The 20139-nt window shown below is 44.3% G+C and overlaps 1 protein-coding gene across 1 annotated transcript in view; it reads right to left on the minus strand.

The window, feature by feature from the left end:
• The window catches only part of kif19 (kinesin family member 19), a 28614-nt gene extending 8788 nt beyond the window's left edge, over positions 1–19826 (minus strand). Inside the window, exons 1-4 of the mRNA XM_061095509.1 lie at positions 19788–19826; positions 17876–17956; positions 373–483; positions 189–276 (exon numbers count right to left, since the gene is read on the minus strand). Coding sequence (XP_060951492.1) covers positions 189–276; positions 373–483; positions 17876–17956; positions 19788–19826 — 319 coding nt within the window. The remainder of the gene's footprint in view (positions 1–188; positions 277–372; positions 484–17875; positions 17957–19787) is intronic.
• Between the last annotated feature and the right edge of the window lie 313 nt (positions 19827–20139).

The raw sequence follows: 20139 nt of genomic DNA on the forward strand, positions 1-20139 counted from the left end.
CTCCTCGTCATGCTTTTCCAGCCAGGGGCTGTTCCATATATAATTGTAAATAAATATATATATATATTTTTTTAAATATTGCAATACTTTGTGCTACAGTATCGATATAATCGCGGGCGCAAAATATCGCGATACTGAACAGAATCGATTTTTTCCCCCACCACTAACTAACACACGAGCATACACACCTGTGGGTCCGTATGCGAACACAGTGGCGTTGTAGCCCGATATGAGGCCCTCGATCAGACCTTTGGTTGTCGCTCTGTACACCTCCTCCTGCACAGGGAAAAGAAAACACACTGAAACTTTACATCCAGAGGAATTTCACTGAGAGTTTTTCCATTGTTTCGAAGTGTTTTCCTTTCAGCTGACCTGATTGGCCGTGTAGTCGAACCCCACGTCAAACACGTAAGTCTTCTCCCGGGAGCGGTTGGCACGCAGGATGTCGTCCGGGTCCTCCATGGGGTCCAGCAGAACCACCATCTGATGGGAGGGGGGGAGACGGGAGGATGAAAGATGAGATAGAGTGTTGATATCCTCAAGGACGTCATTAACAACATTACACTGCAGCAGCTGGAGAAACCTTGAGGCTGCACCAACCGAGATCTGTTGTTCAATTTCAGCCTGGAGCGCTTGGAGCGTTGAAATCAGACAGGAAGGAGAAGACATAAAGGGGGGGGGGGGGCAGGTTGTGTCTCACGCTGTATGTGATTGTTGCTGTTTGACGAAGCTAAAGAAACACCGTCATCAGTAAATCTCTGACAGAACTGAGACACATCTCGAAGGTAAGTGGCAGAAACGTCAATGATCATAATAATAACAATAATAATAAAAATAATAATAATAACAATGAGAACAAGAGAGTCGAGACAGCCCTTGTATTTCCGATGTGACCATGGAGGAGTGTGTGTGCCAGGCTCCGTCCAGGAGAGTCCTCTGAGGCCTCTCACCCCTGAAGCCCCTGAAGCCCCCCGGCCCGGTGGATTACCACCTCAACCGCCGAGCCGCTCACTTTGAAGCCTCTCGATTGAAATTCAAAGAGGAGAGATTTCACTTTTAATAAAGTGACCACAGCGGGTGAAGGTGGGCGGCTGTGGGAGCGGGGAGCAATCAGCGAAACGAGGGGCACGGGAGAGGGAGGTGAGGAGCTTAAGAGGGTGAAAGAGGGGAAGAGGAGAGAGGGAGGAAAGCTACACGGCTATTTAAAGCAGGTTTCACTGAGCAACAGCGCCCCCTGTAGTGGTTTTCATGTAGAATCAAAACAAAGACGGAGCTCGGACTATATGTCGTCCCAGTCCCACTGGAACCAAAACACAAGTGAAGGGTTGATATTACCCATGATCCTCTGCTTCCTGAACCCGAAGAACTGCGGCTGTACCAAATCCACCAAACTCTGAAAGAATTCTGTTTGGAATTCTTCATATTTTCAAAGTTTCCTGCTGAATATTGGAGATAAACTAAAAGTTTTTTTAACCGATCAACAGTTCAGCTTCACTCTTCAACTCGCTGGATTCTGACACTTGAAGCTGTGACTCTGAGTCAGTTCTTCTCACAGGAGATCGAACCCTCTCACCAGAGCACATGTGAGAATGAGTGCAACATGTGCAGCAGCTGATTTCTTCCTCCCTCCTCTTCTTTCTCCTCATCCTCTTGACTTCCTGCTTCTCCTCTAACTTTACTTTCCAGCTGCAGTGACGTCTGGGTTCTGATCGCGTTTCACAGGAAGGATACTGTGAACAAGGGAGCACGTCTCTTAGTATCCAGAGTCAGGACCTGAGGTCACTTGGTACGATGACCGTCAGACTCAATTAGAAGAAATACAGACGGAGATAAGACGTTTTTGTTTGGTTGCAGGATGTTTGGACAAGTAGCACTTATCAGAGTGTTAACTAAAGTCCGACCGATTTATCAGTTGGCCGATAGAACTCGACCGATATGAGACTTTCACAGATATATGTAAATCATGAACATCATGAAAAAACATTACATTTGAATATATAATGTAAAAACTACAGTGGACTGTGCAATCAACTGAATACAACACTTTATATGTAGTGGTTTTTTATCCATATTGTCTTTAATTGTGATATAATTTGTATTTAATATCTAAACTTAATGCCCCAACCAGGAGTCACACTTGTAGTTTAGTTGTATTTTGTACAAAACAGTGACAATGAAAGCTTTGAACTATATAAAGTTAATATTACAAATTATTATGGTTAAACTGTAAAAATAAAAAGCTACGATTACATTTCTTTGTCATAACGGTTTGATAACGACATCTTAGGAATCATTGCCGTTTTTCAAAAAATACATCTTAGTGGATTGGTATCAGAAAGTTTTTACTCCCTAATAACAAGTTTGGCATCAACCTGTGCTCTAATCTGAACTGGTGATGTTTTCATCATTTGAATGATCAGTGAATCACTTTTAGTTAAAAATCTTTAAAGTATCTGCGGATCACTTTCCCGTCTGGTCACATGAACATGGAAACAACGCTCGCACAGCGGAGACGGAGAATCACTTCCATAAAGATAGATAGATAGATAGATAGATAGATAGATAGATAGATAGATAGATAGATAGATAGATAGATAGATAGATAGATAGATAGATAGATAGATAGATAGATAGATAGATAGATAGATAGATAGATAGATAGATAGATAGATAGATAGATAGATAGATAGATAGATAGATAGATAGATAGATAGATAGATAGATAGATAGATAGATAGATAGATAGATAGATAGATAGATAGATAGATAGATAGATAGATAGATAGATAGATAGATAGATAGATAACTTTATTCATCCCCGAAGGGAAATTAAGTTGTCATAGCAGCCGGTATATTTGAATACAATAAAATACAATACAATAGAATCAAATAAAAAATATTGAGGTAGAAAGAATAAAAAATAGAAACACAAGATAAATAGGTAGATAAGGTGCAGTGGCAAGATGATGGTAATAGTACTGATGATATGATGGTAATGTTATTGTTAGATAGTATATCAAAATAGTACAGTATATATAGTATATATTATAACATAATGTATATTTATATATGATAGTAATTATACCAATATAATAGCAGTATATAGTAATAATGGCAGCAACAGTATATATAATAATAATAGTAGTAATAATATAATAATAATAATTATAATTATAACATGTACACATGTATAAATATGTGTATATAGACTTATATATACAAAGAATATACAGAGAGTATGATAAAATATATGATATATAGTAGAGGTATAAATATAAGTATTTGACTATACAATAGATAATATAATATACTATGAGTGTAAGAATATGTAGACAGAGTGTGCAAAAGACAATATTATTGTATAAAATGATATATAATATCAATATGGTTTATATGAACACATATCACATATGATGTGAAGTAAGTGTATATGGAGCGGAGTGTTGTACAGGGTACACAGTGCAAGGAGACAGGTATGTCATCATGTCTTCACAAAAAGTCCCTGTCCTCCAACACATTACAACATGACACTTGTTCTTCAAACCTGACCTCGTGTCATGTGGGTGGATTAACACCAGTTGAGTGTGAAGGAAAGAAACAGATCGAAAACACAATGCCTGTTCAGACCCAGCCACGCCGCGGTGGCGTGTGTGTTCCTTGAGAGAGTTAATGAGCGTGCAACAATGCTCTCACATGATTGCAGGTCGAGCGGGTATCAGATCAGCGCCGTGCACCCATGCACAGTTTTGTGCCTGTGTGTGTGTGCCCTGGGGAAAATCATTCAAGACCAAGGGTGTTGATGACACTTCTGCTCCCATCTGTCATCTGTGTTTCTTCAGTTACAGTACCTGCCGCGGCTCCACCCACGGACCTGCACACACAGCAGCTGCCGCTCGGGCACATTCTATACCGCTCATTTTCTTAAGTCTTCTGATAAGACTGTGGAGATGCTGGCTCTGGTGACAGTGCCAGCAGCGGTATGAGACTCAAGATGTCAGGGCGTGTGCGCCGGGGGGGGGGTTTGGGCGCCAGTAACAGACGGCAGGTTGGCACGAGGGCGTCTTTCACAGCGCACTGTCCTCTGTGGTCAATTAAGAGGCTTCTGGGAAACAAAGAGGACGGGGTGAAGTACAGGTGAGTGACGTCCGGCGCTCAGAACAGGTTGAGGAGCATTTGGAAACACGGCAGTCTCATGGAAACCGTCCAATCTCCCACATACCCTCCCTCTCGCTCTCTCACTCAGTGTCACACAGTCGCATGGAAACAACGGACTCACACACACATGAACACACACATGGACACACACGTAGCAACTCAGACAGCAGCGTCTCGTGTCCACTGCAACAAGCAGGTCTGTGCAAGCAGGGCGGCCAAACTGACCACAAGAGCAGAGGTCGGCCTACCACACTGCGAGTGTGAGATGAGAGCACGAAGAGGGTGTTGGATTCAGTCGATTTTCTTTTTCCCGAAAAATAACAAGCACTAGTTCCTCTCTTGAGCTGAGTGCAAGCACCAGCTCGAGGTCAAATGACAGAGACAACATTTTAAAAGTAAAATGATTTAAAAAGAAGTAGACTCCAGCTTTAGAAAGTGAAGCCAACTGAAAAGAGACGGTCTGGTCTACAAAAGAAGTGCAATGAATTCTGGGACAGCTGGGGCCGGGAAGGATTCACCCGCTGGAGCCACTAGTTTCTCAAAAGGTGGAAGGACTCATTTGAAGGAGCGTCTAAGACGGGATGCAGAGGCCGGTCTCCCACACTGCGAGTGTGAGATGAGAGCACGAAGAGGGTGTTGGATTCAGTCGATTTTCTTTTTCCCGAAAATAACAAGCACTAGTTCCTCTCTTGAGCTGAGTGCAAGCACCAGCTCGAGGTCAAATGACAGAGACAACATTTTAAAAAAGTAAAATGATTTAAAAAAGAAGTAGACTCCAGCTTTAGAAAGTGAAGCCAACTGAAAAGAGACGGTCTGGACTGCAGAGGAAGTGCAATGATTTCTGGGACAGCTGGGGCTGGGAAGGATTCACCTGTTGGAGCCACTAGTTTCTCAAAAGGTGGACGGACACATTTGAAGGAGCCTCTGAGATCGGATGCAGCCTCTGAATTGGGACCAAGTTACGGTTACTTCTGGTTTTAAAAAACCAGGATGGCGCCGGACAAGATGCCAAACTCGGCTGCTCACAAACCGACGGGTGAAGTCTCAGTGCATCGTCACCTTAATCCCAATTTGCTGACACTTTCGAGACCAAATGATTGATCGAGAAAATAATCAGCAAATAAATGCGTCATGAGAATAACCGTTAGGTGCAGACGTCATTCGGGGCATCTAATAAGATTCTGTGTTATGTGACACAGTCTGACTCATCACACGCAGCCAGGGATTTTCTACTGGGTGAAGCTGGATGATTTATTTCCACGTGGACAGAACAAGCAGCTCCCAGCAGCAGAAGCATCGATTCCTCCTCTAGTATCTGCTGTGAATTTATAAATCCACAGCTGCACGGCAACCGCTCGGCAAACACACCTGGCACAGTTCAGAAAACACACGGGAGCTGATAAGATTAATAGAAACGGCTCCGGTGCTGCGGTTAATGAACAAGTGGAGGACGGGCTGTGACTTTGACACTGAGAATCCATTACGGGACAAAGACTGTGACTCTGATGTGAAGGCAAGAGGTTCAGAGATCTGTTTGTCTTCTCTGAGGACGGATCTGCTCTCGTGGTCTCACCCTCTGTTGTTAAAGGCCTGAAGACACACAATCATTCCAGTCTGCAAACATTTGACAGCGGAGGAGAAAGGAGAACAGATTCCACTGTGAACATCAGAGCTGCTGCTTGAAATTATATCATATTTCATCTCTTTTGTAAGCTTCTTTTTATTCCATTTCATTGAAGAATATAAATTCAGAACAACAGAAGACATGTACTGTTGATGTAGATTCAAATTTAAAGGGCTGCGAAGAACAGAAGATAGAAATCAAATCAAAACAGAAATAAGGTAAACAAGGAAAGATGCTATAATCCTGACATTATTCCTCTTTAGAGAGATTACTCAATATTCCTGCAGTCTTTTTTTTCAATGTTGATAATCAGGGTAATTTATTGACCGACTCTATAAAATTTCTAAATAACAACAAAAGGACTTTGAATCCTTGATCACTTGTTTCTAATAGTTGTTTTCATACATGTGCAGAAATCTATTATGTTATTCTGGAAATTCCGGCAGCTCCTACTTTTACCTGTCAGTAAAATGTCCAGACATTGTCATGTTAGAACACAGGAGGAGATTCTCCGGAGTATTCAAGAGCGAGTGGGCCCAACAGACGCAAGACTGAAATGAAAATAAAATAGAATACATGATGAAGAGAAGATTCAAGAGCTTTTTCGTGGCTTAAGTCAACAAATTTCAAGAAAAACAAGTTGGTTAAATATCTATTGTGTTATATTTCAGAACAGTTCAATAACAGATGATGAGGTGGGTGATGTCGAGGTCAGATTATTCCCCGGGGGTCGAATTGGCTCCTTTGAACCGATCACCTCATTTTGTCGGCTGCTGACTGATCCATGGCCGAAGAAGACGAGCTGGCCAGAAGCCCGAGGGACCCGAGAACCACATGAAGTCAAAACACCAGCAATCTCCTGATCAACAGCCTTTGTAAACGTGGTGTCGCTTTTAGCAGCTCGAATCATGCTGCTTAACAATGGACGTCACTTTTCATTGCAGGGCTTGACTCAATTTAACTCGACCCCTGTGTGTGGGGGGGGGGGGGGGGGGGGGTGGAGCGGCTGACAAAACAAACAGCCAGAGCGTGAATTTACACACGCTGGCTATGAAGGGAAAAAAAAAGGCTCCTGAAATATTAATTTCCTTGCAAGGAAGGATCAGCCAAAGTCAAAACAGCAGCTTGCTTATGCGGTGACATGAAACCAATTAGCGGGATGGAGTTATCCAAACGCCACGGAGAGCGGACGGGTACGAGTGGCACGCCTGCTGCCCAGCCCCCCCCCCCCTCCTGGATGATGGGTTTTTTCTAATCAAGAGGCCCGGCTGCCGCTCTGGTCGCTAACGCCGTTACTTCCTCGGCCGTCCAGCTGATCATCGACTGCCAAGTCCCACCGCAGATCCATAATTCAAAGCCTGGATGTGGTGCGGTTTCACGAGTGCTGCCCGCCCTGGTTGGTTGGTCACGACTCGCTCCGCTATCGTGCGCCAACTGGCAGCCGCTGCCAAGAAGGCCAACACAAGCAGGTGACATCAAACCCTTTTCATGTCCAAATAATCGCTGAAGAATCTCTAGTAAAATGACAAAAGAGCGATCTTGTAAACGACCTTCAGCGCACTGAGCGCCGCTCGTACTGGAATGACACAGATAAGCTCAGTGATGATCAGGCTTCTACCTGGAAACTGGACGATATCGAGTGTGTGTGTGTGTTGAGAAAAATTCAGGAATCTCTTGTCTGCAGATAATTACAGCCGCTACAAATAAGCACAAAAACAGTTTAAAACCCGCAGTGAGGAGGGAGGAGAATCTGAGAGAAGAGACAACAGGAGGAGGAAATGTACGGTGCCACTGAGAGGGCAACACACTGCAACAAACACACAAATACACACAAGTCATGCAATTTATCAAAAGATGAGCGGCAAATAGACACTCGCAACACAACCAAATACACAAAGCACAACCAAATACTCACAACACAACATTGTGAGTATTTTCTTTTATATGTATTTTTTACTTAATTCGCATGTGTAATGGAAATTGTAGTGTGTTGAGCTCTCATGGCCAAGAACAATAGACACGTCCATTTTAAACAAAAGCACACAGGCTGGGATTGAACCACCGGGTCCGACCACCTGTCCACACTGATGACACGTTTTATTGCCTGCACTTGTGTCTTTATTGCTCTGCTTTCAAAGGTTGTGAGATTACATCCTCTCCTCTCCAGCCCGTCGGGTTGACCACGCGCGTACACGGGAGACTAAAGGAAGCGCTCTGGTTTTAGTGTCATCCTCATTGTGACCCTCATTGAATCATATCAAACCCGACTCACACACAATCCTGTAGATTGTTGTATTCACAGAAAAACACAATTTTGGTGTCGAGCAACCGTGCTGTGGAGGTTTAGTGCTCTCTCTCTCTCTCTCTCTCTCTCTCTCTCTCTCTCTCTCTCTCTCTCTCTCTCTCTCTCTCTCTCTCTCTCTCTCTCTCTCTCTCTCTCTCTCTCTCTCTCTCTCTCTCTCTCTCTCTCTCTCTCTCTCTCTCTCTCTCTCTCTCTCTCTCTCTCTCTGTGTGCGTTTCACCAGATCCCGTTCCCTTATCTTCAGGCTGCACAATGACATCAGAATCAATCAACCGTGACATCTGTGTCCTGCACCAAGAAAAAACCTTACAGCAGACAAAAGGATCAAGATCACCCAAAGAAAGCAATCAGGTCCCGGCGGTGACCTTTGCCGGGGCCACCTTTCAAGCTGCTCTTTCAGAGACGCAACCAAAGCTTTGGAAAGTCCAGCGGGCACAATTGCGGCACGGTTATCTGATAGAAAACCTCGGAGCTGCCCTCGCCGCACAATGCTACTGTATATCCCGTTTCAGAGGCTGTGCCATCAAGCTCCCTGTACCTGATACCGGGAGCTTGATGGCAGAGTCTGCTCCTGCGTTCGAGGTCACGTAAGACTAACGAAGGCCGGGTCAGTGCAGTCAGACGAAGGTCCGACCCAGACAGTTACATGTACACACACACACACACACACACGCTTTGGGATTGGATTCCTTCCAATTTACGCAGCAAGACGCCTTGAAAGATCAAGAGCTGGATGAGAGGAATTGCTTTTCTTTCTTTCTTTCTCTCGCCACCTGTTCGTGTTTTTCCCTCGTCGATTCTGTGCCGAGGCCGCGCGGCGCAGATGTATTGTCGGATGTCACCGGCACAGATGGTTACAAAGGATATGGAGCAACAATACAGCAATGTGTCATCCATGAGATCGATTCTCTGAACCCCCCTGCATGTCAACAAAGTGTGAAGTGTGGGGAGGGGGTCACCCGCAACATAAAACAATCAAATTCATTCATTGTCCTTATTTTATGTGCAAAACTCGTAAAATACCCTAGTTTTTGTCTTTCTTTGTATCTTAGTCTTTTGAGATACGTATACTTCAAACTAACAGAAGAGGATGGAAACACAACCTCTTTACCAGTAAAGCTGCTTATCCACTCAACACACCATCAAACAACAGACACCCGAGGGTCCAATTACCGGCGTGCAGCAGCGTTCAAATGAAAGTAGAGCCAGCCAACTTGACAGAACCCGACTTGAACCCAATTTCTGTCCGAGCTCGGCCTGACTCGTCGGGCAGCCGCACTCTGGTGCATGGAGGCTTATGGAAGTGACAGGGGTCTGTCTTACTCAGGGGCCCTCTTCCAGCTTGGGGCCCCAGGCGATTATTATTATATACCAACCAACTGTTCATCCCTTTACTGGCTATAATAGCCCCATGCACGGACTTTACCACTACATATTCTTAAATATTTATATATGAGAGGGTGGACTAGTGGCAGAAACTTGGACTATGGGCAGAAAAGGTCTCTGGTTCGTCTCTGGTTCGACTCCACGGAGAAACAACAAAAAGACGAACCTGGATTGATCTGTCCAAAAATCCAAGAGGATTCTCCCTACCCTGTCTAGTGCCCCTGAGCAAGGCACCTTACTCCCCCAACATCTGCTCCCCGGGTGCCGTACATGGCTGCTCACTGCTCTGTGTGTCCTGCACCAGATGGGTTAAAAGCAGAGGTTAAATTTCCCCTTGCATGAGTGTGCTTGTGCATGTCTGTGGGATAATAAAATTTATCTTAATCTTATGTATATATTTTTGTTGTTTTATATATATATATATATATTTTAGTGTACTTTCCACTCCAGCAGCACAAGAACACTTCCCTACTGGACACTGACACGATCACATCATTGCATCCCATTCCTGTATCTGTATATATATTCTCCGTATGTGATTTATGTCAGTGAGGTGTTTAAGTTTTAACTGTATAAGCTACTGGATGATCTAAATTTCCCTCGGGATTAATAAAGTATCCATCTATCTATCTATCTATCTATCTATCTATCTATCTATCTATCTATCTATCTATCTATCTATCTATCTATCTATCTATCTATCTATCTATCTATCTATCTATCTATCTATCTATCTATCTATCTATCTATCTATCTATCTATCTATCTATCTATCTATCTATCTATCTATTACCTGCCTTGCTGGCATTCTAACTACGAATTCTTAGATTTGATATCATTCACATTATTACAAAACTCTCCTCAGGCTGATTAAGCAGATTAAAAATGATCTCTACGGCCATGTTCACATGTAACGACATCAGTGATAGCAGACTGGCGCTCGACAGCTCGCTATTTCAGCCCCTTTTGCCTCCGTCAGAGCGAGAGAGGTCGTCCGTCCGAAACCCAAGAGCAGCCATTAGTCTTTTCAAGGAGCTTCTTTCCCAGTCGCCAGCAGCCGCTGCACGCCTTGAACTTTTGGAAATATAGTGCACTGTTCTTTTTTCCTGAAGATTAAAGACAGATCTGTTGTCCTCGAGAAAAAGGACAGAAAGAACACCCAGAGGACGGCTGGAGCGAGTTCCCTAAGCCTTTCAGACGCTCGTTACGCAGGAAGCTGAATTGTTATGTGGATGAAGAGCTGTCCTGCTGAAAGGGTTGAGAGAGGGTTCACACTGGAACAACTGCAGAACTCGAGTATTTATAAAACACATGGAATCCACAGCCCAATGCATACGGTGCTTTAACGTCTATTTAACTCTCAAGGAAACCAGCATTTACTAAATGAATCATGCCGTATTGAAGACGACTTGAAACTAGAATTTGAGGCCTTAAATTTCTTAGGGAAATGTTTAATAAATGTTATAAATCAAGTGAGAAGGTGAGTAATTTTTCTTAAAACCTTTATAATCTAGTGGAGTCGCCCTCTGCTGGTCAGCCGAGAGAACACAGGTTTCAGGGGCTCCCGTATTGGCTTCACTTTCCGGAGTCATGTCAGCAGCACTCAGGATTCTGGTTTTCTTCAAATACAATATTATCAGTCTCAAAAACTAAATCCACGACAAAAGAAGTCCTGAAACAGTTTCGTTTTTTCACAGGCTGCTCAGCTCCTCTCTGGTGGATGAGGCAATTTCCCGCTCAGGTAACATCATCGTTCCCAGAGACAGCGTCAGGCCTGAGCCTCACCTGACAAACAACACCGTGTTATAACCCCCCCTCAGAGACTTACATGACACATGGGGGACATGATTTCTCTGTAAACACCCGACGGCCGGCTGCAGATATGTCTCTCCTCTGTGACACCTCTTCTCTTCATCCTCATATTCTCCTCTTCCTCTCTTTCCGTCCACCTGTTGCTGTTCCCACACCTCTGACCCTTTCAACGACTCCTTTATTCGTTCTTTTCCACTTTTCCGTTCAGTTTAAGTCGTTAGTGTCTTCACGAGATTTCAAGGGGACACTTAATCGTGTGAACTTTTGCCGCGACAATCAGTTTGTGTTACGATCGACGAATCCCTGCTCGTCTCTCTCCGGCTCAATAAAGGCGGCGCATCGATGCCGCTGCGGCTGACCTGCACTTCCTGCTTGTGTAAGAGGTATTAGGTGGCGGGCCGGAGGAAGCAGAGGAACATCGAGCTGCTGATTCTGTTCCACAAAACTGAGCAGCACCAAAATGAATTCGCTGAAATGGAAAACGAGCGTGTGCTTTCATCATCTAGAAGATAATGAGCCAATGAGGTTGCAGCAAAAGCCCGTTGGGTAGTTCGGGTGATTGTCATCGTCCCCTCGTGGCGCAGAGGATGATTCAGAAGACGCAGCAGTTCACACCTGCCACACACTGGTTCTTCATTATATAACAACCGCGTTGAATAATAATCATAATTATCATAAACAACAATAATGAGCTCATTTTGATTCCTCGGGAGTGAACGTGTTTACTCGAGCCCTTCAGCAGGACCAGTGCCTCCTTCAGCGGCTGCTCGTGGTGAAGCGCCACGCCCTGCGCCTCTCATCGTAATCAGGAGTGGAGGAGCAGGCGGGGGGGTGGGGGTGGGGGCGCCGAGAGGGATCAAACACACACTACACACAGACACGCGCCCGTGAGAGGCAGGGCAAGGGATCAGTGGAGTCAGCGAGCGGCCGAGAAGGAGAAGTGGAGTAAGAGAGAAGCGAAGGAAAGCGAAGATTATCCACTTTCCGAGGTCAGAGGGTTTATTGGAGCTGACATATTAACCCAGACAGGGGAGATGAAGTCGGACTAACTTCTGTGCACGACCCGAAATAAACTCTCCCGTGGCTTCCAAGTCCTTCCTCCTCCTCTCCACCGCCGATGCTACTCCAGGTCCACGTCTCCCTCCCGGCTCCGCCTCTGTGTGAAGAGGTTAAAACGTCGCAGCTAAAAAGGACACGGCTATTTGTAGTTCCTCTCCTGTCCAAACATGAAGCTATTCAAACACGCCGCGTCGTAAAAACAAGACAAAATGTGCCCTTCTTCACGTTTTCCACCGATTGTTAACGAGGCTATTACGGAGATGGAGTGTTCTGAAGAGAGGGAGGGTCGAGGGGACACGAAGGCAGCATGGGACCTGACTATTTCGATTTCTGATGCATGTTACTACTGCATGTTTTCAGAAGTAGAAACTCAGGACGCCGTCAAAACACCTGGGATTTGGGCCGATACCAGATATGGATGTGATACCAGTTCTTAATTAATAACCTGTGTGGCCCACTGAGACTGGAATGACTCCTTCATACGTTTGTCACGCTACACAACTTTTAGCTGGATTTCCTACTCACTGCAAACAACTCGTCGACAAAAGCCCAAGATCAATAGACACAAAGACAAATAATCACTATATGTGTGAACTCTAAAGAGACGTATTTCGAGAGGTTTGCAGACACTAGATTTATCGCTAACTATGACTTTAGAAGTCTAGCAGGCTAATAGACCAACCACAGCCAATCACAGCGGACCAGACATAGTAGTCGGAGGTTTCTCTTGGCACAGCAAGCGTGAAATATTCTCCCAACACCTACATCTTTGTTTCAAGCCGTGCTACCCGATGTCAGCTCTCCTTCTAGCTGCATATACGTTTCTACCGACCCACTTCTCATGCACGACACATAAACATAGACACAGACATAGACAATCCTATTGATGAAACCTAATCCTGCTGTCTGGCTCAGTTTCAAACTGATATCAGTGCTGCATCAGTCCTTCAGTGTGGTTGAGCATTTTGAACTTTGCACAAAATCTTCTCTGCCCTGTTCACACTCTCCCACTTCCTGACGTCTCCTCTCACTCGTGTGTTCGATAACATCACAGTTTAGAGGCCGTTCAGAGGGAGAAGCCTTTCTCATTCACAGGAGTTTGTTTTGCAGGGGCAGGGGTGGGGGGGTGGGGGGGGAATCGGGCCGAATGTCCTTTCACCCACAGACCCACGTGGAGGTCGGAGGAAACTCTACACTGCACTTCAGGTGAGGAGCTTCGTCCGGCCCAGAGCCGATCAAGTGGACTTGTGCTTGGAACGGGCTGAATGCTGCTGCTTGTGCTTCAAGGACTTGATCTTTACAAAAGGAACCAGGAGGAGAAGTCGTTTGCCTGCTGGCTGACGTTCTCTCTATGAAACCACCTGCACCTCAGGTTTTTCTGTCCATCAGGTAAACATATGACTGAAGGCCTGGGCTGGAAAACCTCTCATCTGTTATAAAAAGGGCTATTACAGCCTGTGTTCTCTGAAAAGATCAATACTGAGTGCACTATGTATTTACTGCTTCTGCACTCAGAGTCCAATCCAAACTGCTTTGACGAGCAAGACGAGTGAAATGTCCCTGAAAGCATCTATTCCCTGTTATGACACTGTTAACTGTTTTGCATTTCACTTTTTATATCTTTTATATATTTTTATTCAGAAATGTTTATGTCAAAATAAATGTTAAATGTATAAATATTGGTAAAAAGTGAGTAAATAAGAAGTAAACAGTGAGTAAATATATACTGGTTTCCCATTTTTTATTGCTCTCCTATGTATGTTGTATTTATTGCGTTTTTATGTTTCTATGTTCATTGTTTGCACCATTAACCAGAGCAAATTCCTTGTATGTGTGAACGTACTTGCCAATAAAATACTTCTGATTCTGATTCTGATTCTGATTCTGATTCACCACGACTGTGAGAAGATAAATACGATGTGGTTGTGGGATTCCTCGCCTCCTGGCTTTTCTTAAATCCTCCTGCACAGAGGAGGAGCGGAGCGCCGAGGATCAGGGATACAGGCAGAAAAAAAAACAAAAAAACACAAACAAACAATGGCCCTGATCTTGTCGAGGTGTATCCATGGAGACGAGGCCTCACTGTAAAGCATTCCCCACTGTGTGCTGCCGACAGACCAGCTTAACAAGTTGGAGGAGCTGAGGCTGAGCGCTGTAAACACTGTGTGTGAGTGTATGAGCACAGGGACAGATATGACCATGCTGTATAAGACAGCTGCAGGACATCCTGTCTAATGTACGTTCTAAACTCCAGCCACATGTATGTTTGAGCATTTGGAGACACAACTAAATAAAGTGAAATGAGCAGAGAGAGGACATCGTCCCGTCCACGAGGCTGAGCGACCGTCTATATCCCCCGGGGGCTAAACAGAGCTTTCCCCATCAGCCTCTTCAGGAGGGATGAAATCATGTGCATCATCACACATACACTGATTCAATTAGTTTCTAAGAGATCATTTAAATGTCTGGTCCGAGGACATGCTGGCCCAGAAAATAAGAGGTTATTATTATTATTATTTTCTTTATTGATTTTCACGTTGGCCGCTTTTTCAACCATACAAGTCTGGACATTTTCCTGAAAAGATTTCCAGAACGACCACAAATACAAATGCTGTAATGAAAAATGAAATGAACTGTAGAAAAGCCTGAGTATCGTGAACACAGTTTTGGGATCAACTAGGTTAGAAATTAGCTTTAATATCATGGATGATGTTAAACCTGAGCCATTTAATATCCCATTCATACAGTATCCACGTCAGTTCACCTCTGACCTGTTTACTACTCACTCTGGGGATAAGGAAAGCTCAGTGGATACAAACAGGCAACAGGTGGTCCATGAAAGGCAGTGCCCTGGACCCTGGGGGGGGGGGGGGGGGGAGCAGGTGGCAAAAGGCTTAACCTGAGCTAAAGACCCGCCCCAATGAGCTCATCTCCACTGGGCTTATCCATTCAGCTCCCAGTCGTCTGCTTTCTGCCTGGACAGCCAGAATCTGAGTGCTGCCACCCTGTCGGCCAACGCTCTGCTAATCTGTCTGAGCACGTTACCTGGCGTCCATATGCTCGTTAGGGAACAAAGCAATCAGGACATAATGTGTGTGTGTGTTTGTGTGTGTTTGTGTGTGTTTGCAAAGGGTTGGGTGGGCTTAAATGGTTTTTAAATGAATTTATAAATATATATTTGTGTGTCGGTGGTGGTGGTGGTGGTGGTGGTGGTGGTGGTGGATATTAGGTATAACTCCCTCATCAGTGCCGTGCACGGTAATCCCCTCCCCTTTGTTGTTATTGTTGTTGACCTGTGCCCTCCATCCATGCCAGGGCAGTCCAGGTAAACCCAACAGGTAAACAACAGATTCCCAGAAGCCCGGCGTCTCAATAACAAGTGTGTGTGTGTGTGTGTGTGTGTGTGTGTGTGTGTGTGTGTGTGTGTGTGTGTGTGTGTGTGTGTGTGTGTGTGTGTGTGTAAACGCCGCTAATCCCTCGCTGCCAACGTATCTGAGTGGACTTAACGTGACCCGGCAGCGGCCGTGCAATCATATCTGACCACTTCCAACTCCCACCACCGACACACACACACACACAATGCACACACACACACAACGCACCACACCGTGTGATATTCAGAAGGGGGAACCAACAAAGACAATAACAACGTCCTGTGTGGTTGTGCTGGTGTCAGCACATGGATCTGCCTCCCTCTCCTGCCGCCGTGCCCTAATCCCCCCCCCGGGTGCCAGCCCTTTTTAATGATGTCATGGCAGACAGAAGTGCTGATGTTGTCCTCAAGACTCGGTGTAATTGAATTACTTCTAAGACAGACAAACAAGTCGGACCTCGGTGCAAGGATTATCGGTTTCTAGTAAAAGCCTCTGGCAGCACGCACTGAAAGTAATGTTATTACAACACCACTTCCGCTTATAGCGTTTGTTTCCTTTTTCTTTTTTAGTTGCTCCTAGAAATATTTACTTAGAGTCTCATGCAACAAATAGTATTTCTATCTCTCTATTTATTTCTGTTATTGTGACATATTTTCTCTTCCATACTTTTCTTTTATCCTTTTTTGTCGTAACTTTAAATGTTCTTGTATCTTTCTAACTGCTGTTCTTCAGTTTAAATATTCTATATCCTGTATATCATAATTATCTGTCTTTGGTTTTAAATGACATCGGCTTCTTGTCTTAGAGTTTTCTTTGTCTTGTTATTATTTGTCCTCTTTGTAACGGCTGTTGTGATAGATGCTGTATGATTAAAGTTATTATGAATATGCCAGAATTATTCTGCGAAGAACTATTACATGACAAGTAATTCAGCTCTGATGTGATTGACTCGTGTTTTTGCTGAAGGGTTTGACAGGCGAAACAATTCGTCTTCTTCTAGTTGTGAGTCATTGCTTGTTCATTATTATTCTATTCAAATAGGAATCATTATGCGTTGTTTTTGTTGTGTCCTGTTGTATAGTTTCAAATTTGTTCTGTTTTTTAATGTGTGTTTCTGAGGTGGCCCCAGGAGGACCAGTCGTCCTAATCAATGGATGAAAAAAAATAAATAAATAACCTGGTTTCAGCAGCTTCCCAGTTAGACCGCTCATTATCATTTCCACCACCTTCATCATCTTAACACGCTCACTGGTGGCACCGCTAAATGGTCCCAGTCGAGGGACCAGTCCAAACCAGAGGGCTGCTGGTAAATATGGTCCTCGTGGAGAGAGGGTGGAAACCGTACGTCCTAATACGGGAGGTCATGTGATCACGACCCCACTCCACACAACGTTCAGTGGACGAGATCCTCTCAGGAGGAAAATCACTTCTCTGCAATCCAGGTCAAGTGTTCAGATTCATGCCTTTCAAAAAAGACGAGGTTCAGGTTGTGAAGTGCAATCCAGACCTTGTTTATTCAGAAATGTTCCCGTCACGGTTTATTCTAATGGGAAATACAATTATCATAATGGATCCTTTCAAAGCAATTTACTAATCAGAAAGCGAAGAGAAAAGAGAAAAGATGCTTTCTAGCAAATTTATTACACACACACAAAAACTCACACACACACATACCATGAGTTTTTTTTCACTACCTACGAATGACCTTGGAAGTCCAGTATTCATTGGGCTCCAGTTCAAATCAGATGTAATTCCTGCCGTCTGCAGAGAGTCAGTTCAGACACTGAGAGACTGAATAACCAGCACTGATGTTTTCTATCAGAACTGCAGCTCTGCAGTCCCATTGAACCCCGGGATCTGAAGAAGCTTTCAGACCGAGTTGGCTGATGATAGAATTTGTATCTCTCCCTGAGAAAGGTCAGTGTCTCTGCTGCAGGAGTGAGTCACTCAGCGTTCATCTACAAACCAAATGTGACATTTGAGCTTTACTAACAAGTTGTTCTTTGAACGAGAAAAGCTCCCGGCTGCAGATACTTTACCGGATCGGCCTTGTGAGTCTGAGGGGCAGAGACAACATGCCTCTCCCACACACACACACACACTGACCCCCCCGTGCACAGAGGTGATCAGGACAGTGACACACACACACACACACACACTCACTTGGTCGTCCAGCCTGTGGGCCACGATCGTAGCCGCCTCTTCCTGCTCTGCATCGTTGAGGGGTCGGATCCTCAGAGCAACCTGCAGCACACACACAGAGAACTCAGTCGTCTTTGAGTTTCACAGATATTCAGTTCAGGGAAATGATGAAATGATGGCGACAAATGAAACGGACGGCACTGAATGACTTCTTCTGTACCTCATGTGTCTGTGTGGGAGTTTAAATTGAATAGATATGAAATGTGCTGAAATCCTGGTGAGCTCTTCGGGGGTCGTTTTTTCTAAGACTCGGCAAAGCTCCTCTGGGGCCATGGAAGTAATATTCATCTGGCTTCACACCTGATTTTAAAGATGTGTGGCGCTCAGCAGAGGAAAGTGGTTGATCTGTGAGCTGAACACCTTTTTCAAGTGTTGGAAAATGATCCCTGAAGAGCTCATCAGGACTCACTTGAGATGTGAGGCTACAAAATGTCCTGTGCTAAAAAAAGGAAGGATGTTGAATTTAAAGGTTTGAAAATGTAAAAAGACAGACAGGGACACTGTACATAATATACACAACTTGGAGGTGAAGGATTCAGGAATAACAAAGCGTTGCCTATAGAAGACACTTAGAGTCTGGATATGTTGACCTCTGCATCATTGATTTAGCATTTTTTTCAGGGAATCTCTCAATAGCCGACATTTGTGGAAATGCACGAGCCCTCGATTCACAACCTGATAAATGCTAATATCTGAGAGAAGTAAGACGCTTATCATTATCACTTAATTAGAGCCTGTCTGCAATATTTCTTACATAAGCTTTTAATGGGAGTAAAATGGGATTAATAACAATCACAGCAGGATATTTACACTCAACTCTATTGTCGCTAAATTAGCTAAATTCAGCTAATTTCCAGCGCAGCAGCAGCGCTGGAACAACGAGGTCTTGTGTGAGTCAGCGTGAGCAGAAAGCTTATTTCATGCTGGACCAGAGAGAGAGAGAGAGAGAGAGAGAGAGAGGGAGAGAGAGAGAGAGACACAGAGAGAGAGAGACAGAGAGAAGGGGGGGGGGGCAGGCAACTGAAACAGCAACTTCAATAATTCAGATGAGCACAGTGCAGCGGGTGAAGGGCTGAGCTGCAAGAAACTATTATTTCTAATGTTAGTTAATCTGTATTATCTGTATTCATAAAGCATGGTTATTCTATTGTCTATGAATGTTTGGTGGATAAAACATCGGTGAGAAATTATCATGTCCCACAGCTTCAGGTGACGTCTGTAAATGTACAAACCATGAAAAATACTCAGTTGAATACAATAAATATGGATTTCCAATAACCGTCCAAAACTAAATATGACATTCAACACAGTCCGATACCATAAGATAACAGTACAAAGCATGTGACACGTTACGATACCATATCATTTAAAAAACGGCATTTAATGCAAACTAGTACAAATCTAACTTTGTGATGTCTGTAAAAGAGTGATGTTGTTAAACTGATCTAAATAAGAACAAACACTCCTCATGTATAAAAGCAGATTAGACAGAAATAGAAACACTTTTAACTATGGACGAAGTCTGGGTGATATTTAATTTGTTATTATTATAATCAATCAATGTCATCTTATTATTTCTGTAAAGTTTAAAGACTCTTATTAATCTGCAGATAACGAGAAAGAAAACATGATATTAATCTAAGGTGGATCATTTATGCTGTTGATGACAATTACTGATATTGTTTCTTCTCCCTTGGACATAAACATGTAAATTAAGAATAATTCAAATTCAGAACTGAAAATCCAAGGTAGAATAACAGTGAACTGTCCCTAACAAACTGAGTTGTATCTATTATCCATCACTGGTAACAGCTTGTTTGATGAAATTCTTATAACCACAGATAATAAGTAACGGGAAAGTAACGGGACTCACAGTGAGCTGCTGCTCCTTGGTCTCCCCCGTGTCCTTCATGGTCCTTCAGTGCAGGACAGTGCGCGTCAGACGGGACCCTGAAGCATCCTGCTCCTCTTCCTCCTCTCCCTTCTCTCCCTCCTCTTCCTCCTCTCCCTCCTCTCCCTCCTCTTCCTCCTCTTCCTCCTGCAGCACCCGGCCGGCTCCCTGCGGCTGCACTGGCCGCCTCTCAGCGTCTGTTTGCGGGGGGAACAACCAGGAGCTTCCGCCCGGAGCGAAGCAGCTTCACGATCTCCAACCGTGCACGTACACGCACGAACACGCACGCACACGCACCGACTCCTTCAGACTCACAGACAGACTCACAGACAGA

Source organism: Limanda limanda, chromosome 21 (assembly GCF_963576545.1).
Source record: "Limanda limanda chromosome 21, fLimLim1.1, whole genome shotgun sequence".
In the NCBI taxonomy this organism is placed as follows: domain Eukaryota; kingdom Metazoa; phylum Chordata; class Actinopteri; order Pleuronectiformes; family Pleuronectidae; genus Limanda; species Limanda limanda.